Below are 25,000 nucleotides of genomic sequence, written 5' to 3' on the forward strand. Positions count from 1 at the left end.
CTCTATCTCTTTTCTTTCTTTCGTTCTCTCTCTCTCTCTCTCTCCTCTCTCTCCTCTCTCTCTCTCTCTCTCTCTCTCTCTCTCTCTCTCTCTCTCTCTCTCTCTCTCTCTCTCTCTCTCTCTCTCTCTCTCTCTCTCCTTCCCCTTCACCCTCTTTGTTCTCCTCCCTTTCTGTCTTTTAACCCTCTCTTCTTCCTAGTCTTCCCCCTCCCATCTCCTCTTTCCTCCCATTATTCCCCAACTCTCCCCCTCCCCCTCTCTCCTCTCTCCTCTCTCCTCCTCCCCCCTCTCCTCTCATCTCATTCTTCTCCTCCCGTCTCCTCCCTTCCCCGCGGCTCTCTCGTACGCACGGTCGACTATCAAATCTCGGTTGTAACTTTTTTTTTCTGTATCTTCGCGAGCTACGCCTCTTCCTCTCGCCAAAACAGGATGATTTATTGCTTCTCATTTGACAGAATCTAGAGATATGCATATATTTACGTCTGTTTTGTAAACGTTTATTGATATTGTGTAATCTAGTCGGCTATACAAATATATTAGTTCATGTTAGTTTATGACTGTGTCTTCAACATTCAAGCTAGTTATGAGCGAATATAGTATAATGTAAATTGCGCATATATTCAAGCAACCCAATTGCGAGTAGCCTTAGCAGAACGTAAATTGCACACAATCAACTGAGACTTCAACACTTTAACACTCCCTTCTCCTGCCCTCTCCTCCCTCTACTTTCTTCTTTCTTCCTCATTTGCCTTCCCCTGCTCTCCCCCTTCCTCTTCATATTCCTTTTCCTTTTCCTCTCTCTCTCTCTCTCTCTCTCTCTCTCTCTCTCTCTCTCTCTCTCTCTCTCTCTCTCTCTCTCTCTCTCTCTCTCTCTCTCTCTCTCTCTCTCTCTCTCCCTCTCTCCCTCTCCCTCTCCCTCTCCCTCTCTCCCTCTCCCTCTCCCTCTCCCTCTCCCTCTCCCTCTCCCACTCACTCTCACTCTCACTCTCACTCTCACTCTCACTCCCTCTCTCACTCCCCCTCCCACTCCCACTCCCACTCCCACTCCCTCTCCCACTCCCACTCCCACTCGCTCTCACTCTTCGAAAGCTAAGTCGAGTCACGTAGAAGGGTAGATCACACCAAAATAAAATTCCCAGCGCCGTGTCATCTCTCTCTCCCGCCGCCGACCGGCCAGCTGATCATGCAAAACACTGATAGCAACTTCTTTCGTCGGCTTCAAAGAGCGCCGCCTGGCTTGTACTCTTCTTGTTGTTTGTTGTTGTTGTCTCTTTCCTCTGACCTCTTCGACCACGAGGACTATTTATGGGTGTACTAACCCCAATCCCCATCCCCCTTCCCCATCGTACACACCACCTAAACACCCACCCACAATACTTACCCACTCTAGCACCAGCCCACCCACCCAACAACTCGCCCATTTTAGCACCCACCCACCCACCCATCCTACCCACCGCAGAAAAAAGAAGATAAAATAAGGTTTAAGGAGACAAGATCCAAGATAAATATGGTGATACTTAAAAGACATCCAAGACCCAAAAGCAGACGAGCAGGCGCCACCGTTGTCCCAAGCAGGTCGCAAGCAGTCGCTAATAGTCGCTAAGAGTCACGAGGAGGCAATAAAACAAGCACAAATGACGCAGTCTTGGTCACGACGATGGTCACTCAAAGCATAACACAAGCACTCCAGGTACATTCACACTCAGAGGTCATCTGATATGAATCAGACACGTGACATTCACAAAAAAGTCGTATACAAATTTGCAACCTAACACACAGCCCCGTCATCTCACACAAACACGTATAATAAAAGTCACGAGCCAATACCAAATACCAAAGTGAAATATATAATACATGAAATCCCGTTCCTAAATACACACACACACACATACACACAAACACACACACACACACACACACACACACACACACACACACACACACACACACACACACACACACACACACACACACACACACACACACACACACACACACACACACACACACGCCCCCCACCCACCCCAACCCCACCAAAAAAAAAGACTAAGAACAAGAACCAAATAACAACCAAAAGAGAAGCACCAACGAATAAACAAGCAAACAACAAATCTGAAGAAAAAAAAAGCATCAAAGACCGAACAAAGGACAAGCACACAATATCCTTCCCGCACAAGCTCCTTGCAATGGCTCCCACGTCGCCGCTCCGTCCACACGCCCCGAGGGAAATGCAGCTTGAGGATACGGTGGAATGTCCTTCGCTGTCAGACGAAAATTATTCATGCCATGGGAGCGAAAGTCTAGCGGCGGCGGCGGCGGCGTCCTGCGTGCGTTTGGAATGTATAATGAAGGCGTGTGCTTGCGAGTTGCACATCACAGGCGCTGCTGCAACCCCTCTCATTTCATAATGATTCGGAATGTTCGAATTCTTTCAGCGCCGACCTTCGCATAACCTTAATAGTAAAATAAAACCCGAGCACAGAATGTCTAAGATATAAGACCAGCACACCCACATATAACAACCCACATACCCTCATATAAGACCGCATATCCTCATATACACATGATATAACACGATAGTATAATATAAGAAACATATAAGGTAAATGCTCCGAAGTCCACATGTCGGGGCACACGGGCGGAAACACAGGGTCAAGGAGAACAAGGTGTGCGATCCTGCAACGCGTGCTCGCCGCTCGAGGTGTTACTTGACCTTAGCCGAGTAACAGGAGCATATGCATGGATGTGTGTGTGTGTGTGTGTGTGTGTGTGTGTGTGTGTGTGTGTGTGTGTGTGTGTGTGTGTGTGTGTGTGTGTGTGTGTGTGTGTACACGTGCGCATATTAAAAATGAGAATATACATAAAAAAAAGTAAATAAAGGTCACAATTAAATAATGACGACCATTAAAACTCGCCCGTAAACGGACCAGTTCACACAACGCCGTTGGCAAGCTGGGATCCTGCCCACTTTCATAATTAGCCCTTAACAGCTGCTTCAAGTGTGCTCATTTCTAACAAGCTTTAGGATTGGGTAACCAGCAAAAAAACAAAGATCAAATAAGCAAATGTATAAACACAGCATTTAGTAAATGAACACTGCATAAATAAATACATATAAACGAATGAAAAATACTACACAATTAATAACTGCTTAAGATAAAAAAAAACATACAAGAAATTTTAAAAACAGCCCGTCCACACATCAACACACTTCATACTTCATTCCTTCATGGATAATAACACATATAACAACACTCCTGCAGACTAATTTCTTATCCGACCTCGATTCTTAAGTCCCTAATCTCAAAGGTCATTATGGTGAGGATAACCTATGTTACCTCATCCTTTTGAGATGTAAGAAACCACTTGTCTCATTGTTGCAAATCATTGTGGCAAATCTTAAAGAGGTATGAATGTTGCATGAATAATACCCAACCTTCTGGAATTATTCATTCTCACAAAAAAGTATGAATGTTGAATGAATAAACCCTTACCTTGTGGAATTATTCATTCTTATTCATACCTCTTCCTGTATCCCTTTCTCTCAACCTCGGTGCCGCCAACTGAAACCGAGGGATTTTAAGGACCCGAGAAATCTTAGAAGAAGCCACATTTTAATTAAATGCCCCATAATTACCTGAGCCTCATACCTTTTAGTTGAATACCTCATACCTCATAGTCTCATACCTGAGTTAAAGCCTCATACCTCTTACTTCATACTCTCATAACTTCGAACAATGTAAAAGCCACGGTCATGAGCGATATTTGCATTTATTCATAGCTTTGCATGACCTGCTTTTATTGCAGGACAATGTGCTTGCCTTATACTCGATAAAAGTTATTTTAGATACACATTTTATTACGTATGAATGGGGAATGTGAGGGGGTTTATTCCCGTTCTATTTTATCGACGCATTCATAAATTTCAGAATTTATGTAAAATATGTATAAATAATAATGCTTTTAGTATTCTTTTTCTAAGTATAAGATACAATTGAAAAATACTGATTCAACATATGTACGAAAAATATGATCATGGAAAATAAACAAATCCTGGCATATTTTTCTTTCTTTCTTTGCTTTCTCAACTTTTCCTTCATCGTTCATTACCTGCCTCTTCTTCTTCCTGTATACATCCTTCATTTCTTAATTCACTCTCTTCACCAAGCCCTATACCACAACAATGGGCCGGAAGCCTTACGTGAGGCGATCGGAAACCACACACGCACCCCAAATGCACACACTTACATGCACACACAGACACTAATATACTAAAACAAATAGATAAAATAGACATGTAGACCTATACACATAGACATATACCTACACATACGCACACACATATTCAGACACAAACTAACAGACATCAGCGCATGCAAGCATACACATATTGACGCAAACTCACACACAAACATATACACAAATAAATCACGCTTATAAAGGCAAAAATGCACACACACATTCAAAAACAGACACACAATATATGCATACTGAATTATACACATATATACGATACGCACACATATAAAAAAACACACACTCATACACAAATATATGCATAAATACAAGCAAACACATCAACATACACACATCACAAACGCACGCATATACACAGGCACAAACGCATGCACACATACGTGCACACACAAGCACAAACAAATACACACACATATATTCTCTCTCTCTCTCTCTCTCTCTCTCTCTCTCTCTCTCTCTCTCTCTCTCTCTCTCTCTCTCTCTCTCTCTCTCTCTCTCTCTCTCTCTCTCTCTCTCTTTCTTTCTCTTTCTTTTCTTTCTTCTCTCTCTCTCTCTCTCTCTCTCTCTCTCTCTCTCTCTCTCTCTCTCTCTCTCTCTCTTTCTCTCTCTCTATGAAATAGAAAACTAACACGTTTCTTGTTTTTTTTCCACGGTGTTCTTAGATACTCTTCATCAAATGACACTTTTGTAACTTCCCCTTGTAACAAAAGAACGGCGAAGATGCAACAAATTCGTACAGTCTCGTTGCAAAGAAACTGCTACAGATGGAACGGTGTCGCAGCCATCTTTTCCCACACTGCACAAGCCTAGGAGGCCACGTTCCGATTCCCTGCATGAACCTCATCTTCACAGCCTCATGACTCACCTTCGTCCTCCTCCTTGATAATTGTGATGACGGGCCACGGGATGAGCCCGTACTTGAGCTGCATCTCGCAAATCCTCACCATGATGCCTCACCAGCGCCCAGCCACGGAGCAGGTCTTCAAACACACGCACCTCGGCTCACGAACACTAGACACGTGGCGGAAGCGAGAGGCGGACTCGCTACCACGCACGCGAATCGCCGACTGGGACAAGTGCACGAAGAGAGCACTCGTGAACGCTCCGTTGACTGTTTCCTGCGGCAGATGGGACTCGTCGGATGGCGCTGAGAGGGAGGAGGGGCTGCTGGTGGCACATCGACAGCGGCACTACTGGCAGGTGAGCACCGCCGACACCTAGACGACCTCCGGCGACCTTGTCCCGGGGCCGCCGCCGTCACTCGAGGTCAGCGAGTAACTCATTCAATCACGCAGTAGTAAACACACCATTCAAACTCCTCTTTTTATTGGCGTCATCGTTAGCTCTACAGCCTCAGACAATAGGGTAAATTTCCCATCATTAAATCAAATAAAAAATGAAGATTCCTTTCCTAGTCCTTCGTGGTTTTATAACCCTTCCTCATTGTGAATCTGTACAAGCTAAAGAAAAATATACCCACAAACACAAGAACAAAAAAATACCACCCACACACCTCCCCTCCCCGGCGCCTCGCATGGAAAGCTCTCGCCCGTGGCACCGACGAGAGCCAAAACTCTCGGGCCGTCGGTGAATGTCTTCCGGAGATGACCATATGCGGAGCGACTTGACCCCCACCCGTCTCCTCAGGGTCACCCGATACTCTTGATCTAGTCTGGCTGCTGTGCTTCTTGGCTTCTTCCTTTTTAACTGTGCAATGCCTTTTGTTTACTTCTTTCGGGCTGGACATCCCTCTCTCTCCTTTCCCCAAAAACTGCCTTCTCCATCCCCTGTGCCTTGTGTCTGCTTACCTTTCGACACCCTATTATTGCTCAACTCTTCGTTTGTCTGTTCACTAATATAGTTTTCTCTCTATTTGTATTTCTTTGTCTGTCTCTGCCTCTGTCTATTGCTCATTTTCTCTCGCTGTGTGTGTGTGTGTGTGTGTGTGTGTGTGTGTGTGTGTGTGTGTGTGTGTGTGTGTGTGTGTGTGTGTGTGTGTGTGTGTGTGTGTGTGTGTGTGTGTGTGTGTGTGTGTGTGTGTGTATCTGCGTGTGGGAGAGGGGTAGCTCGCGCGCGCGTGTGTGCACATACAAATATCTCTGTACCAAACAACCTTTTCCTCTCACACAACGTTCCTCTCGGCGCAAAAAAAATAGTATCTACCACAAGTACCTTTCTCCGCCATCTGTGTTTATTCGTTTTTATCTCTCTCGGTATACCCTCGATATCTGCATTTGCGCCGCCTGGCTTGCATCACGGCTTGGCAACACGAAGGAGGCTCTCCGAGACACCTAATTGTCCGATCTCAGGTTTAAGGGATAGGGGGAGAAGTGGATGGTTTAAGGGATAGGGAGAGAGGTGGATAGTTTAAGGGAGAGGGAGAGAGGGGGTGGTTTAAGGGAAGGGGATAGAATGGGGTGATTTAAGGGATAAGGAGAGAGGTGGATGGTTTAAGGGAAAGGGAGAGAGGTGGGCAGTTTAAGGGATAGCCAGACAGGTGAATGATTTTAAGGAAAGGTAAAGATGTGTATAGTTTAAGAGATAGAATAAGAGATTGATGGTTCAAAGAATAGGGAAAGAAGTGGACCGTTTAAGGGCACAGGGAGAGAGGCGGATAGATCAAGGGATAGACAGAGGTGGATGGTTTCGTGGAGACTCCAGCCAACTAAAAGGAACTGAAGTCAATGCACAAATGAGCGCTTAAGAGGCTGTAAACGAACTGTCACTGATAACACTCATTCCCATTCACAGGTCCTCGTGTTTTCTACAGGGAATAAAATATAGGAAGCACAAATACTATAACAGAGAAAGGAATAACAAAAGACATGTGTGTGGTCCCTACGGAGGACGTGAGAATAATGCAACGCTCATGGCAACGATCAAATGATATGACTGTCATGAATAATACATTTTCGTTCTGATTTCAAACTGAACAGCCAGAACGCACACTCGCCGACGTGCACAAACACCAGGCTTTTAATCCTGTGTTTTATGAGGCTGACTATCATGGCAGCTGGACAAGTGAGAAATGACATTCATTTGGCCGTATAATCCTTGATTTTGGCGATTCTAAAGCACAAGAGACGTTTTCATAAACAACTACAATTTTACGTCTACGTTTTAAAAAGTCGTCTCAAGTGCGCAAAACCACTGTGCATTGGAACGCATAAAAGGCACAATCATCACCATAAACTCCTCTTCCCGTCCTTCTCTCCTCCTCCTCCCCTGTCCTCCTTCTCTCCTACTCCCTTCTCCTCATTCTCTCTCCCTTTCTTCCCTCTTCCCCCTCCCTTCTCCTCCTTCTCTCCCCCTCCCTTCTTCTCCTTCTCTCCCCCTCCTTTCTCCTCCTTCTCTCTCCCTCCCTTCTCCTCCTCCTCCCTTCAACTCCTTCTCTCCTTCCCCCTCCCTTACCCACTCTACCTCGGTGACTATGCAAGAAAGAGTGTGGTTAGAGTGGTGTTCATTACCTCCCCCCCCACCCTCTATCGTCCATGCTCCCTGCCATCCACACCCGATCTCTTCCCACTCACCCATCCACCCTTAATACCCCCTCCCCCTCCTCCACCCCCTCCCATCCACTCTCCCTTCGGCCACCCCCCACGAGTACCGGCAAGGTCACCTCCAAGACGGCAACGAGGCCTCCCTCCTGCTTCGTCTCCTCCCTATCCCCTTCCCCTTCTCCTTCTCCTTTCAATTTTTTTCTTTCTTTTTCTTTCTCTTCCCCTTCCCCTTCCCCTTCCCCTTCTCTCCCATTCCTCTCCTCTCCTCTCCTCTCCCCTCCTCTCCTCTCCTCTCCCCTCCTCTCCTCTCCTCTCCTCTCCTCTCCTCTCCTCTCCTCTCCTCTCCTCTCCTCTCCTCCTCCTCTCCTTTCCTCCTCTCTTCTCTTCTCTTCTCTTCTCTTCTCTTCTCTTCTCTTCTCTTCTCTCTCCTTCTCTTCTCTTCTCTCCTCTCTTCTCTTCCTCTCTCTCTCTCCCCTTCCTTCTCTTCTCTCTCCTCTTCTCCTCTCCTCTCCTCTCCTCTCTTCTCCTCTTCTCTTCTCTTCTCTTTTCTCTTCTTTCTTTTTTTTTCTTTTCTTTCTCTTTCTTTTTCCTTTCTTTTCTTTTCTTTTCTTTTCTTTTCTTTTCTTTTCTTTTCTTTTCTTTTCTTTTCTTCTCTTCTCTTCTCTTCTCTTCTCTTCTCTTCTCTTCTCCTCTCCTCTTCTCTTCTCTTCTCTTCTCTTCTCTTCTCTCTTCTCTCCTCTCTCCTCTCTCTTCTCTCTTCTCTCCTCTCTCTTCTCTCCTCTCTCTTCTCTCCTCTCTCTTCTCTCCTCTCTCATCTCTCCTCTCTCCTTTCTCCTCTCTCCTCTCTCCTCTCTCCTCCCTCCTCCCTCTTCTCTCCTCTCCCCTTGCCTCTCCTCTTTCCTCCTCTCCTCTCCCCTCCTCTCCCGTACCCACCCCTCTCCCTTCCCCCTTCCCCCTTCCCCTGACGACTGCTCGGTGTGCAAACCCTCGATACACTGTTGCTGTCCTGCGCTGCCGGTCCTTCCGCTCCCTCATTATCTCTACCGCGAAGGGTATTCCTACCTGCGACAGATCCTAACAGGACGCCACAATAATCCTCGAGTCTGCCACATTCACCAAGACCGAGTCCTTCCAAGTCCTATGTCCTTCCACGTCCTATCCGAGGAAGCGCTGTAAACCTACACATGCTTTACGACTTCCTGCCGCGTCATTCACGTCTCGGGGCCCGCGGACCATTCGACCACACGCACACAGAAACCCTTCGTTCATAACATCTACCATTACGGGGAAAAAGTCTTTTTAATGAACACTTTTCTACATCTAAAATCACAGGAAAATCTAACGTCTATTTAATATAATATATATTTTTTGTTATTATTATTATTATCATTATCCCCTTAATTAATCTAAGTTTCATTTTTCTTAAGAAAATGAATAGCGCATTTTTAAAAGGAATTCCTTAAAAATCTCATTGCAGGAAAAAAAACAAAAAAGACTACAATACCTTCATCTTACCAAATCCTATTTTCTACATTTCTCTGTGAAACCTTCAATCTAATATGTAATACGATCACTCAAGACCTTTCAAAGGAGGAAAGAAGAAAGGAAGAAAAAGCAAGACAGAAATGAATGAATAAAGAAAGAATAAACTAAATAAAAAAGATGGAAAAAAGAAAAAAATAAAGAAGGAAAGAAGGACGAAAGGTAACATGAAAGTCACGTTTTTTATGCAAAATAGTAGGATGCGGCGACCACACGTTCCCCCAGAGGCACTTACAGCCGCCCGTCTTACATGTTTTCTTTTGTTTTCCATTTGCTTACTTTGTTCGCAAATTAAAAAAAAAAAAAATACCGAAATTTTTATTTTGAATTAAGACTGGTTCTTATTGGTTATTGTTATCAGTAAGAAATTACATGCAAAAATGAACGATGGGACACATTAAATAGTAATACAAATTATGCAATATCATACGAACATCATCCGGGAACTAATGATTGATTTTAATCTTTATAGATCTAGTGATTTGGGCATTGTTCAAAGGCCTCTCAAGTGTTCCGAAAAAAATTGCGAGGAAAAGAATACACAAGTCCCTCATGAAGCGGTCACGTTTTCTATGAAGCCCTCTCTAGGCATTCAAAGAGTATGGTTACTTTCAGGGGGTAACAAAAACATTTTGTCTAGCAATCCCAAAAGAGACATACTTCAGTAAACAACTTAAGACAAAATAACGCTTTCAAAACAAGATTTGAAATAGTATAAAACCTATAGGGCTTAAATATATATACCTAATTCCTACAACCATCACACAAATAAAAACATTAAAAAAGGATAATTAAGAAAAAAAAACATCAATATCTCTGCTTGTGTACTCACCTGTTACTTTCCTGGGTGGAAGCCTGCCAGGTTTAGGAATGGTGGACTTGATATTATCAAGGCGGGGTCGTCTTGGAGGTGGTGCGGCCTCCTGCCTCTTCTTCTCCGCTGTGAAGGAAAAAAAAAGGGGGGGGGTTACAATCTCTTTATGAGAGAATAATTAGATGACTGATATGCTCACATTTATACACACACACACACACACACACACACACACACACACACACACAAGCACACACACACACACACACACACACACACACACACACACACACACACACACACACACACACACACACACACACACACACATATATATATATATATATATATATATATATATATATATATGTATATATATATATATAATATGATATACGATACAACAATAATGAGCAGAATAAAATAATCAAAAATAGCAATAGATAAAATGCCAAATAAAACAAATGAAGGAATATTAATAATAAATAAGACAATGAACAACAGCCAAATCAATCACAGAACATTCGCAGTATTGATGGTGCCAATAAAGCTATCATCAATGCCATACTTGATCAAAAAGCTCACTATCAATCTCAACTGCGTTATAAACCTTTCAAATTAACCCCATTGACAGAATAAACCCCAAGAAACCAAACAATATCCCACAAATTTCCCTAAACCTACCTTCAATAACCCATTTCCCCTCCCCCATCCCCAATCCACCCCGCCCCCCATTCCCCACTTACCCCTTTTCCCAAAAAAAACTACTCATAAAGCATCGATTTTTCTCTCTCCTTGCTTCGAAATTCAATACTGAATTATGCAAATTACACAGCCAATCGATACGAGCTTCCTGCTCTTCTTCCTTTAAAAAAACGAAAAGAAAAAAATATATATTTTATGAAGGAAGTTTCGAAATTCTTGGACCTCATAAAAAAATTTCTTATTAGCCAATCTCATGAACGACCACTAATCACTTTTCTAACAAAAAATAGTATGCATAAATTCCTAATTAACTACTGTAACCAGAAATACCTTCTTCCAGTAATATCTATCATTTCCTGATAACAAGATAAGAATTCTGCATCATCATTACGTAAAGGGTTGGCAGTTTAAAGATCCTCAGATCAAGATAGAAATAGACAAAAATAAATAAATACATATATGTATATATATATATAAATATATATATATATATATATACATATATACACATATATACATATATATATATATATATATATATATATATATATATATATACATATATAGATATAGATATAATTACATACATACATACATATATATATATATATATATCTATATATATATATATATATATATATATATATATATATATATATATACATATATGTATACATACAGAAAAAGAAAAAGAGCAAGAGAGAGAGAGAGAGAGAGAGAGAGAGAGAGAGAGAGAGAGAGAGAGAGAGAGAGAGAGAGAGAGAGAGAGAGAGAGAGAGAGAGAGAGAGAGAGAGAGAGAGAGAGAGACAAAGAAAGAGAAAAATAGCGAAAAAAAAAGAAAAATAGAGAAAAAGAAAGAGAGAAAGGGATGGACACACACACACACACACACACACACACACACACACACACACACACACACACACACACACACACACACAAACAAACACACACACACAAACACACACACACACACACACACACACACACACACACACACACACACACACACACACACACACACACACACATAAAAAATAAACAAATAAAAACATACACAACAACACACATACCCACCCACAGTGCTGCTATTAAATTATCTCGGAACCAAACAATTAGCAATGCTGATTCGAAACAGTGAAAGTAAGAAATCAAAGAAAAGTTGTGAAATAATGATGAATAAGTAAAAGCACAAAAAAACAAGTAAGCAAGACGAAGCCTAAAGGTCGCGAGATCAGCCTTTACAGAATCTTAAATGATTGTGAGTTGCAAGACCATAGACCAACAGCTCAAGTTGCAGACCAAGATATCCTTGTGCTACCTCTTAGTCAGCGAGGTTGAATAATGAGGGGCCGTAGAAGGGAAAACCAAATAAACAGAACAAATAGAAAAAAAATGTGGATAATTATGGTTAAGATTCGATTTCATATTGATTTGTGGTCTCTCTATCTCTCTTTTCCATCCTCCTCTCCCTCCTCATTCTTATCTCCCGCTCTCCCTTTGTTTATCCCGCTCCTTCTCTCTCCCTTTACCTTTCTCATTTCCCTCTCCATCGCCTTATCTCCTCCTCTCCCTTTGTCTCTCCCTCTTCTCCAGTACCATCTCCCTAATTCTCTCCGTCTCCGTCTCCGTCTCCCTCTACCTCCACCTCTCCTTCTCCCTCTGCCTCCACCTCTCCTTCTCCCTCTCCCTCTCCCCTCCCTTCCCTTTCTCTCACTCTCCCTCCCTCGATCAAAATAATCCTATTCAAAATAACAACTACCTATCAATTAACAACAATAATAAAAATAATACCACCTAAAAAAAATAATACTTAATAATAATAATAATAATAATAAAGTAAAAATAATACCACCTAATAACAATAACAAACATTTGAAATAATCCTACTGATTATCCCTCACCTGTAGTCGTAGAGGCGCGAGCAGACGTGAGGACACGGGACTCCCGCGAGCCTCTGGATCCTCCGCCGGAAGCTGTGGAACCTGCAACGGCAAAACACGCAAAGGTCAGTGGGCGAGGTAAAATCAGGTCAGTTGATAAAGTTGACATTGTAAAGAAAAAAATCTATAATCTAAGAAAATGTAAGTACGTCGGGTAAATTGCACAGATATTTCCTTACGGTACACCAACTTCTTTGTATACTGCTCCTAGTGTAAATACACACCACTCGTACACTAAAATAGTCTTAGAGATAAATAAGTGAAATCCAAAAGAATGAGGATTAGAGAAACTTATGAGGATGTGCAAGATTATAATAAGTATAAGAAACTGCAAAGAATATATATCAGAAGCAGATTGAGGTTACTGACGGGGTCGATATACCGTCATGCGCACATATTAGTGTGCGTGTTCGCGTAAGTGTCATGGGCGTGTGCGAACATAGTGTCTAAAATGCAAATAAACAAACGATAAAATATCAATACTCCATCAAAAAACAGCAGTTATCAAGTGAACCTCCGTGACGTCAAATTTCTTAAAATACATTTCGAAATTTTGTGGGATCCTGAGTGACATAATCCTCTTCATGGCATCCTAAATAGGCCTACCTCCACGTCCACAACATTTATCTCTCAAGGATAACAAGCAGCTTAACGTCTGTCAGAAGGACGGGGAAAAGACACTAATCTGACCAATAATATTCCGCTGTTTTTTCCGATTTTCTTTTTCATTTTAATATTTTCTTTCCTTCGTCTTTTTTTTTATTCCGTTTTCTTTCCCGTCCTACTCCCTTCCCACTGTTTCTTCTTCTTCTTCTTCTTCTTCTTCTTCTTCTTCTTCTTCTTCTTCTTCTTCTTCTTCTTCTTCTTCTTCTTCTTCTTCTTCTTCTTCTTCTTCTTCTTCTTCTTCTTCTCCTCCTTCTTCATTTGCTTCTTTATTCTTCATTTTTTCATACTTTTTTCTTTTCTTCTTCTCCTCCTCCTTTCTTTCCATATTGTCTAATTTTTATCTCCTCATCTTTACTTCTTTCTTCCTTCACCTTTCTTTACGCATCGGATTTTTCCCAATTTACTTCCGAGTTGCTTTCTGTCATATCAAGCAAGCAACTTCACCTCAAATTAAGCTTAAGGCACCGGTCTCCCCATGAAATAGGCTCGTGCCGCCAATTACGCTACAAGTGTTCACCGCGGCGCCGCCAGTCTGGCCAGGTGTGTTCATCTCTTTACAGATGTTCAGACGCTCAACGTATTAAGAATAAAAAAAGAGACAACTTCACATCCAGTAAAATCCGTCAAGTCAGAGTGTCTACCATAAGAGGTTTCATTATCCTAGAAGCTTCCATGTTGAAGTCTTTCTTAATGCGAAAGAAAGTCGAAAATAATAACCGTAATGATCGCCTGCACTAAACCTTCCACAGCCACGCCATGAGAGTATGAATGTGCTGCTCTGAAGCGTGGAAATATCCTCAGCTCTGGCTCAGCTGCGCCGAAGCCACCTCCCTCCTGCCTCCCCACCCCCTCATTCTCCTCCTCCTCCTTCCCCCCCCTCCTGTCTAGCTCAGCCCCTTCCCCTCCTCACCGCCACCTCTCTTCATTTTCGCCTCTCCTTCCCCCCCCTCCCCTCCTCCTTCTCTTCTTCTTCTTCTTCCTCTGTCTCCTCCTCCTCCTCCTCCTCATCATCATCATCATCATCATTCTCCTCCTCCTCCTCCTCCTCATTCTCCTCTCCTTCCTACTTCTTATCATTCTCCTCTCCTCTCCATCTTCCCCCACCGCCTCCTCCTCTCCCCATTCTCTTCTTCCAGATGACTAGCAAGAGGGTGGTATCCTTAAAATGGAGAATCCATTGCTTTTATGCCAGTTATTATAAACCAGTTGGTACACCATCATATGCTTAGAAATATAATTGTAATTACCACAGACGATTAATACCAAAATATGTAAAGAAGAAAGACAAAGACACGGAACAAAATTACATATACCGGAGCCTAACACACCTCGCCTAAGAAACATCAATCAAACTGCTGATCAAGCAACGTATGATATGCAAATCAGGCAATCACTACCCAATGCCCCCACACCCACCCCCACCCCCACCCACCCCTGGCCGCATTTGAAATCACCCGCAAAAATAACCCTCGCAACTAGGGTAGATTGGACGAGCAGGTCGAGAACAGGTCAAACAGGTCACTCCAGGCAGGTGCGGGCGGCCGGGGCGGGGACGTCGGGGTACCGTCTCTCGCCTGGGAACTCGGACCTGTAGCGTGGGAACCTGCGTGTTGGGTTAAGCCCCGGCTCTCTCTCTCTCTCTCTCTCTCTCTCTCTCTCTCTCTCTCTCTCTCTCTCTCTCTCTCTCTCTCTCTCTCTCTCTCTCTCTCTCTCTCTCTCTCTCTCTCTCTCTCTCTCTCTCTCGCTTTCCTCCTAAGAAAAAAAATATATCCATCCTTCTCCTTCTCTCTTCATCATCATCCTAATCCTGACCATATCCTCTTGCAGCTTCTGAACTCCCTTTTCTTCCCAACGTTTGCTTTCTATAGGGAACGACTCTCTCTCTCTCTCTCTCTCCCTCTCTCTCTCTCTCTCTCTCTCTCTCTCTCTCTCTCTCTCTCTCTCTCTCTCTCTCTCTCTCTCTCTTTCTCTCTCTCTCTCTCCTAATCTTTAAAACACCCTTTTCTGCCTAATGTTTGCTTTCCACACGTCTAGGCGTTCCTTACATCGTCCTAAATATCCGTTTCCCAATCCTTGTCCTTCTCCTCACCCACTACTCCGCTCATCTACTTAACTCTCCCATTATTTCTTACGTTTGCTTTCTACACGTCTCTTTGGACAACGGCTCGTTCTCTCCTCCTAATTATTAGTTTCCTATCTCCCTTTCCTTTCTCCTTCTCCTCTCTTCCCCTATTCTTTATATCTTTTCTACAGGTCTCCACGAACTCTGAGGGCGACAACGAGGACAAGGTGGAGACGCTGAGGGCTGTCGTCGGGATGGAACGTCTGTCACCCCGAAATTTTTCCGAATCACTTTTTTATTATGGATTATTTTCCTCTTGTAACTGATCTGCTATTGTTTTATTTTCTTTATCTATTCTGCTATATCTAACTCTACGGTAATCCTACACCCCCAAACCTCACGAAGGAGATACACGAATCCAGTACACATAGCGCGCCCATTTTTTACAGCTTGTGTCTACCGCAGCAGAAGGTTACAGCGTGGGATAATGACATTAGACCCATTCGTGACTCAACTCAGGTAGTGCAAGAGGACACCAGCCAGAATTCCCACTATACGCAACCCGAGCTAGTCTAATGTTTGGACACCGGTCATAATGGCACAATACAACCGTTAGAGAGTATGTGTTCATTGCGGCCGGGATGACCACACTGAACACAATAACCGCAGAAAAGGGCAGAGTGAATTTGTACGGTCATCATGATTTTTAACAGTGTTGGTCGCTCCAGGTTCATACGATAACAAAATAATTAAGTTAATATTGATTTCGTATTATTAAGTTGCCTTCCCCCTTCTCTTTCTCTCCTTCCTCCTCCCATTTTATTTCCCGTTCCCCTTATCTCTCTTCCCCTATCCCTTTCCCTCTCTCTATCCCACTGTCTTTGCTTCCCCCTCTCTCTTTCATTCCCTCTCCTTCCCCTTCCCACTCTCCCTCTTCCTCCTCCCCCTCCTCTCCCTCTCTCTCCTCTTCTCCTCCCCACTCTCTCTCCTTTTACCCCTCTCAACTACACACACACACAAACACACACACACACCGTACTTATCACACACTACCCTTTCAAAAGAAAAAAAATCGTCACCCAAATTCCACACTCTAAGACCCGAAAACCCTGATTTAAATCACTCCCCCCCCCCCCAAGACCCCTGACACCAGCATCCATCAACGGTATTCCATCCTCTTGTAATTGCCATCCAACCCTGACTTTATCTCTTAATAACCGCCATACGAGAGAAGGAAGAGTCAAAGGTGAGAAGTAAAAGAGGAGGGGGTGGGGTGGGGGTGGAGGAGGGGGGTTGGTAGGTGGAAGCGTAAACAACAAGAAAGACACGTTGAGCATCTGGTTGGAATTACCTCATCGAAGTAGTTAACACCCTGTCGCCATTACCCATTAACTACAGAACCACCGATAAGAGTAATTATCGGTTAATTACATGTTACGTTTGGGATACTTAATCATATGATGTTCTCTCTGTTATTTAGAATACATTATGATAAGTATCCGATGCCTTTTTTATATCAACAGGTAAACGATATTATTCTAAGATTTAAAAACAAAAACGTAAATGCATGGTGTATATGTATATTAACCAGATATCATAAGCCTATCAGGAGGAAAGACATTTAAAGGCCTTCTTGCTAAAATAAATAAATAAATAAATAATAAATAAATAACCCCAAAAATAAAAAAGAGAGATTACTGCTTTTTGATAAACTCGAACTCCCCGGTTCTGTCTTCTGCCTTAACCCACCAGTTTGTATAAGCACAATGGAGGGCCAAGGAGAGACTACCGCAGGTAATAATCATCTGCGTAATGCTTTATTATAACCACTGCTTCGGCCCCGTTACTTTCCCTTTCATAATGGCGGTCACAATTATCTTCAAGGCACTACGTTCAAACGGACCGGACCCTCTCTTCTCCCTTGCTGCGCCTTCTCCCTTCTCCCTTCTCTCTCTCTCTCTCTCTCTCTCTCTCTCTCTCTCTCTCTCTCTCTCTCTCTCTCTCTCTCCCTCTCCCTCTCCCTCTCCCTCTCCCTCTCCCTCCCCCTCTCCCTCTCCCTCTCCCTCTCCCTCTCCCTCTCCCTCTCCCTCTCCCTCTCCCTCTCCCTCTCCCTCTCCTCTCCCTCTCCCTCCCCACACCTTTAAGTGCACAGACAAATGCCGGTATGCAGATATATACAACGCAACGGTATAATTTCACTCACGCACACATAAACGTATACGCATTCTCCCTAACTATACTCTCTTTTCTTCTTTTACTTTTTCTTTAGTGTTCTTTTCTTTTATTTCTTCTTCTTAAACTTCTCCTCCTTCTCTTTGCTTCTAATCCCACACTTCCCTTCGTTTAACTTTGCTCTTTCTTATTGCCATTTTTTACACTTTCGTCCTATCTTCAAGACGCTTCCCGAACTCGGCCATCTCATTTCGTGTTCCAATATGCTTTCTCCTTCCCTCGACCTCCTCACCCAGTCTTTGTTGTTGTTGGTTTTTTTATCTCCAACAAAGTTCTTCAGAAAAGAAAAGAAAAATCCCCATCTCATTTCCAGTATTCAAGTATTCCGCTAAGGTTAACTTTCATTAAAGTTTAATTAACCAAACCAAGAACAAGAAAAAAGAAAAAAAAGAAAAAAAAGAAAAAGGAAAATATTACATGAATAAAACCCATTCATCTCAGGTTTAATTAACACGTCTAATATCAATCGTAATTTACAAACAGAAGAGAAGACGAAAATATTGCATGAATAAAACCAATTTATCTAAAGAGAAATTAATCAAACCAACATCCGAGGTTAATTTACAAAAGGGGGGGGGGCTCAGAAAATATTGCATGAATAAAACTAATTCGTCGACTTCATCAAACGCCCCGACGACAGATAATTGTTCTCACGCCTCGTCATATTTCTGAATTAATTACCTGTAATCTCGGTACTATATTTGCGCTATTCCTTCTTCCTTCTTTCTCTTCCTCTACATGCTCTCTCTCTTAATCTGGCAGCTCTGGCTACTCTATCTACTCTATTCCTTCTCCCTCTCTCTCTCTCTCTCTTCCTCTATACTACACTTTCCTCCTCATTCTTTATCTTGGTATTCTGTCTACTCTGTACTTCACAACGGCGTCTGTTTTTTTCCGTTTTGATAGATATATATATACAGATGAACACAGATATAGACAGATACATAGCTAAATCGACAGATAGCTTGACAGATATGTAGAGAGACAGACAGATAGAAACATAGACAGTTATACAGACATACAGATAAACAGTTGCCATTTAAGACGGACAAACAGATATAAACGTATCTATCTCATTCTTAAACATCTAAGCCGTAGTAATATATATTTTAAAATCATCTACGTTTCCAATCACTTAGCATTTAGCCCCAATAAACACCGGACACAAACTAAGCTAAATACTGCAGTCATGAAATCCCCTTTGAATTACTAAGCCATGCTATATCCGCCACTGTTGATAAAAGCACAAATCCCATTCATAAATATTCCCCTTCTCTAAAGTAATAGTAATAGTAATGGGATTAGTCGTAATGGTAAAACTGTGGTTAGAGTAATAATGTCAGTAGTAATGGTGGTGGTGGTGACGGTGATGGTGACGGTGACGGTGAAGATGATGATGATGATGATGATGATGATGATATTAATACTAATAATAATGGTAATAATAATAATAATAGTGATGATATAAAAATAATTATAACAATTAAAATTACGCCCACCTAGCACAAAACCGCCCACCAACCCATTACCAGGATAGCCTTCCCACCTAGCTGCCTAGTCTCGCCCGCGATGCAGTACTGCGGCAAGCAAGCAGCGCGCCATAAACCTGAGTTATGCTGAGTTATGCTGACAAATAAACTAAAGGTTTCTCGCGCGCGCCTTGCCTTCTGCGTTCATAATTTACTCTCTCTCACCTGGCGCGGTCCCACTCATTAACACAGGTCCTGGCGCGAGTAAAGGAGATAGTGCCGTATTTCTTTTTCTTTCGTCATTCTTATCTGACCGACGCTGCTGTTGCATAGAGAGGGACCTTCACTGAACAATTAATAATCTGTGAATGCTATGCTGATTTCACTGTGCATATTTATGTGGAAGGCGTGACCGTTCGCATATTGATGATCCAATGCAAGTAATTAATGTCAACTATATTTATTCAAATCATATATCGATCCCAGGATATAAATATTAACTTAAATAAACCTAAATGTGGTTTTGGGGAATCAGAGTATTTTCCTTTCTATTATTTTCAATTCTAGTATTTTACATTTCAAATCTATTAAAAAAGAAATTACTGGAAAATATAGAAAGTTAATATCAGATTCAAGATACGGATTAAATCGACGTAATAAAAAGTATATTTATTCAAAACGCTTTCTTCTCTCTCTTTCTTCTCCCCCCCCCCCTCACCCCGCCTCTCCATCTCCCTCCCCCTCTCCCTCCCTTCTCTCCATCCTCAACCAGTCAAAAACCGAAAATTTACGCCGACATAATAATCCTCAGTAATAACGGCGCCACTATTGATGAGGGCGACTCTCCGACCCCTCAATCCCTCCCCCTCCCCTCCCCTCCCCTCAATCCCATCCCTCGCCTCCCCTCCCCTCCCCTCCCTTCCCCTCAATCCCTCCCCTCCTCTCCCTTCCCCTCCCCTCCATTTCTTCCTCTACCTCTTCCCCCCTTCCTCCTTGCCCTTCATCACACCCCATGGCAGGAGGGCGTGGGAGCGAAGAGGGGAAAGTCGAGAAGATGGAGAGGGGAGGAGAGAGGTAAATGAGGGGATGAAGGAGAGATGGGGATAGGTGGGAGGGGGAGGTGTTAGGAAGAGCGTATGTTATTGAACTTTCTCTCTCTCTCTCTCTCTCTCTCTCTCTCTCTCTCTCTCTCTCTCTCTCTCTCTCTCTCTCTCTCTCTCTCTCTCTCTCTCTCTCTCTCTCTCTCTCTCTCTCTCTAAGTGTTACCTTTTTTCACATCAATCACCTACTATCCATCATCAACACTTTCTATTCCCTTTCTCTTTTATTCGAATTGAATTGCTGTCTTCCTGTTTATCGCTACTCCTCCTTTTCTTCAACACCGACCTTCCTCTTCATCCTCCCTGCTCCATTTCCTGTGACTATATTTAACTACTATAACCATATCTAGGCAATATTCCTTCACACTTTCGTGCAATTTCTACTATATTTAAAATCTTAATTTATCCTTTTTTTCATTTCATCGACATGCGATATTTTCTCTGCTATATCTGTTTATATCAATCGATATCCTATATATATGTTTCCTATATCCATCTACCTATCTATATCAATCTATCTCCTATCTATCTCGTATATCTCCCATTTATCGCCGTATTCCATTTTCACCTCGCAACCACTTCTCTCTTTGGTCGTTATTCCTCTTCCTTCCTCTGTATTCTATCAGTCCTCATTCTTTCTACCAACCACGCCCTCTTTTGGTAGTTGGTCCTTAGCCTTCATGCCCCCTCCACCCCCCCCCCCTCACACCTACCCACCCTGATTAAGTAATTTAGTATCCATCATAAAAAAAAACTATGTATTCTTTATGTCTTTCCATAAAACAACGGATATAACAACACTCCCAGACGCAGATGATTCAAAAATATTATATAAAGAAATTTCCCCTGTCTACCCCCCCCCCCTCCACCGCTTATAAACCTTTCCTCAATTCCATCCGCCATTTCTCTACTTTTAAAAATCACCTTTCGTGTAATTGCCACACTCATCATCCTCTTTTCGCGTAATTATACAATTAATATTATTTATTTCCGTCCTTTTTTCGCATAATTATAAATCTAATCTTATTTCTCTCCCTATTACCTTTTATTGCGCATCATCATCACTTTTTATATTTACAATCATTTCCACACCGTTATCATCTCTCGATTACATCACCGCTGTTATTTTCTCAGCTATTATCATCTCATTAAACGTTCTTCTTTTCTGAACTTTGGAACAAAAAGGTGGAAACAAACAAAAACCTATTCCCTTGTAAGAAGTGAAATGCATCAAGACATGACAGAGGAAGGGAGGGAGGGAGGGAGGGAGGGAGAGAGAGAGAGAGAGAGAGAGAGAGAGAGAGAGAGAGAGAGAGAGAGAGAGAGAGAGAGAGAGAGAGAGAGAGAGAGAGAGAGAGAGAGAGAGAGAGAGAGAGAGAGAGACAGACAGAGAGAGAGAGAGAGAGGGAGAGAGAGAAGCAGATGAGTATCTGATCGGAATTTTATCCACACTTAAAAGCCAGATCCCACTGGAGTGCCTTAACTCATGCCATAAAAATATCTTAATTTCACTCTTGCAACAACTCGTCCAGCGGGGAGGAGGACTTCAAGGAGATTCAGATTCTACTTAAAGACCCAAAGGCGGAATAGGAGAAAGAGGAGTGGGGTAAGACGATAAAAAGGAAATGAGATAAAACAAAATAAATAAAGAAGTTGACTAAAAATACAAAATGAGTATGAGTCGAAATGACAAAAAAAAATAATGACAACAATACCGAAAATATATAAAAACAAAATTAAGATAAGAACAGAATGGAACAACAAAGTGAATACAATAAAAGGACCGAAAGCTGAAAAAAACACAAAACACGAAAGTAAAGAAAGAAATGGAAGAAACAAAGTGAAAAAGGGGGAAAATCGAGAGGAAAACAGCGAAAGAGGAAGGAGACTGAAGGGTTTATAAACGGCAACTGAAGCAATGAAAAATAATGAATCTAAAGAGATAAATAGATAAACGAATAAATGGCAAAAAGGGGGGAGGAAACAGGAGGGGAAAAGCCAAAGTGAAGAAACACAAGGAGACCGAAGACAGAAGCGTAGAACGATAAATATGAACAAATAAAAGGATAAAAAAGAGATAAATAAATAAACATATGATTTTAAAAAAAAATAAAAAGGGAAAAAAAGTGAAAGACAGAAAAAAAGAAAAATCAAGGAGACAAGAAGAGTGAAGCGTAAAGCAAAATAAGACAAAAAGAATAAAGAAATATACAAATAAAGAAAACGATAAAAATATCGAATTAAGACGAGAAGAAAAGTGAACAAAGACGGGAACATACAGAGAGCAAAAAGAAAGACGGAAAACCAAGGAGACAAGAAGAGTGAAATAACAAAAAAAAAAAATAATAATAATAATAAATAAATAAAAAAAAATAAAATAAAATAAACAAATGTAAATAAACAAATGATAAATGTAGCGAATTAAGACGAGAAAGAAAGCGAAGAACGAGGGGAAAAGCAGAGAGCAAACAGAGAAACGGCAAACCAAGGAGACTGAAGGGTGTAGCGGCGTTTTCCTTGGCAGCCGCCTTGTTTGCATGGGAGAGGCTGTGTAAGTTCTCCCAAAATACGGGCACCGACAAACACGTGTGTGCTTCGTAAATATAATAATACCTCGGTTATGTCGGGAAAGAGAGAGAGAAAAAAAGAAGATATATATACATGGCGATGGAGAATCATTATTATTTTTTGTTTTGTTTTGTTTTGTTTTCTTAAATCCAGGTAGGATAAATGAATGAATAAATGAATTAGGGTTTGGGAAAATTTCTATGGATGCATCTTTTTATTCTTAATCGAGGTGAAATAAATATAAAAATGAATAAATAAGGGTTTGATAATTATGTTAAACTAGATGTGTTTATAAAATCTCCCATGGTTCGTGTAGCTTACCATAAAATGGACAATATTTTATTTATCAAACGAATATATCAAAAAATATATCCTAATAAACTCCTTTAATTATAATGACAATGACGATGACGGTGATGACAAATATAACACCCGAGCAATAAAGCAAAATTACGCTCAAACTATGAATGAAAAAGGAACCTTAAAACCGGTATCCAAAATCCCATTCTTAACTCCCCGACCCTTCCACTCTCACCCATCCCTCCTCCCCCACTCTTCCCTTCCTCATCCACCCCTCCTCTCCATTCTTAAAACTGGTACCCAAAAACCCATTCTTAAATCACCTAACCCTCTCACCCACCCCCTACCCCTCCCCTTCCCCTCTCTCTCCTTCCCCACCCCCACTCCTCTCTCTCTCCTTCCTCACTCCCACTACTCCCCCACTCCTTCCCCCACCCACCTCCCACAACCCACCCTCATAACCCGAACTGATAAGCCTTGGTAACCCGACACTCACACGGCCTATATAGCTACCTGTCCGTGGAGCGTGTGACGACTACACCCTGCACTAAAACGCACGCTGAGTGAGCAGGTGGAAGGGAGGCGTATTCGGGTGGGTGGGAGAGGCATGTGTGGGTGGGTAAGTGGGTGGGGTGGGTTGGTAGGTTGAGGAGGTGTATGGTGTATTCGGGTGGGTGGGAGAGGCATGTGTGGGTGGGTAAGTGGGTGGGGTGGGTTGGCAGGGTGAGGAGGTGTATTCCAGTTGGTGGGTAAGTGGGTGGGTTGGTAGGTGAAGTGTATTCAGGTGGTTGGGAGAGGCATGTGTGGGTGGGTAAGTGGGTGGGGTGGGTTGGTAGGATGAGGAGGTGTATTCCAGTGGGTGGGTTGGTAGGTGAAGTGTATTTAGGTGGGTGGGAGAGGCATGTGTGGATGAGTAAGTGGGTGGGTTGGTAGGTGAGGAGGTGTATTACGGTGGATGGGAGAGGCATGTGTGGGTGGGTAAGTGGGTGGGTTTGTAGGTAAGGACATGTATTCGGATGGGTAGCTAGGTGGGTGGATGCAAGGGAAGGATGCTGGTTGATGGTTAAGTGGGTAAGGAAGGTGTATTTGAGTGGATAAGTGGGTAGGAACAGTGTATTTGGGTGGATAGACGCATTGAAAAACTATATTCCGTTACGTAGGTGGTTAGGAAAAGTGTATTCGGGTGGGCGGTTGAATAAGAGGAGTATAGATAGGTGGTTATTAAAAGTAAACACGGATGGATAGGGAAGGTGTATGAAATTTGGTCCTTTAGGCAAGTGAGATGAGAACTTTCAAGACATCTGAATGAGTGAGACGGGCCAAAATAAGACAAAAACAATGATATAAGATCGAACCTACATGTAGTATGATCCAGCCACAAGCAGAAAAAGATCAAGTGTGGGAGGGGGGAGAGGGAGAGGGAGAGGGAGAGGGAGAGGGAGAGGGAGAGGGAGAGGAGGGGGAGAAGGGGGAGGGGAGAGGGAGGAGGAGAGGGAGGAGAAGGGGGAGGGGAGAGGGAGGAGGAGGGGAGAGGGAGAAGGGGGAGGGAAGAGGGAGGAGAAGTGGAGAGGGAGGAGAAGGGGAAGGGGAGGAGGAGGAGAGGAGAGGGAGGAGGTGGAGTGGAGAGGGAGGAGGTGGAGTAGGAGGAGGAGGAGGAGGAGGAGGAGGAGGAGGAGGAGGAGGAGGAGGAGGAGGAGGAGGAGGAGGAGGAGGAGGAGGAGGAGGAAGAAGAAGAGGAGGAGGTGAGAGAGGGAGGAAGAAGGGAAGGGGGAGAAGAGGGGTAAGGGGGGTGGGAGAAGAGGAGGAACGGGAGGGGTAGGTCTAGGGCGGAAAGGAATGAA

General features: G+C 42.8%; 1 protein-coding gene across 6 annotated transcripts in view; it reads right to left on the reverse strand.

Annotated features, from left to right (window-relative positions):
• The window catches only part of LOC122252199 (uncharacterized), a 450,493-nt gene that overhangs the window by 225,689 nt on the left and 199,804 nt on the right, over positions 1-25,000 (reverse strand). For all 6 annotated transcript variants that reach the window (XM_086530452.1, XM_086530453.1, XM_086530450.1 and 3 more), the window contains 2 exons: positions 12,724-12,804; positions 10,132-10,239 (listed from right to left, as the gene is read on the reverse strand). In XM_086530452.1, the coding sequence (XP_086386578.1) occupies positions 10,132-10,239; positions 12,724-12,804 (189 nt within the window). The remainder of the gene's footprint in view (positions 1-10,131; positions 10,240-12,723; positions 12,805-25,000) is intronic.

Source organism: Penaeus japonicus, unplaced genomic scaffold, assembly GCF_977035675.1.
Source record: "Penaeus japonicus unplaced genomic scaffold, GWHDUDI00000001_assembly GWHDUDI00000033, whole genome shotgun sequence".
In the NCBI taxonomy this organism is placed as follows: domain Eukaryota; kingdom Metazoa; phylum Arthropoda; class Malacostraca; order Decapoda; family Penaeidae; genus Penaeus; species Penaeus japonicus.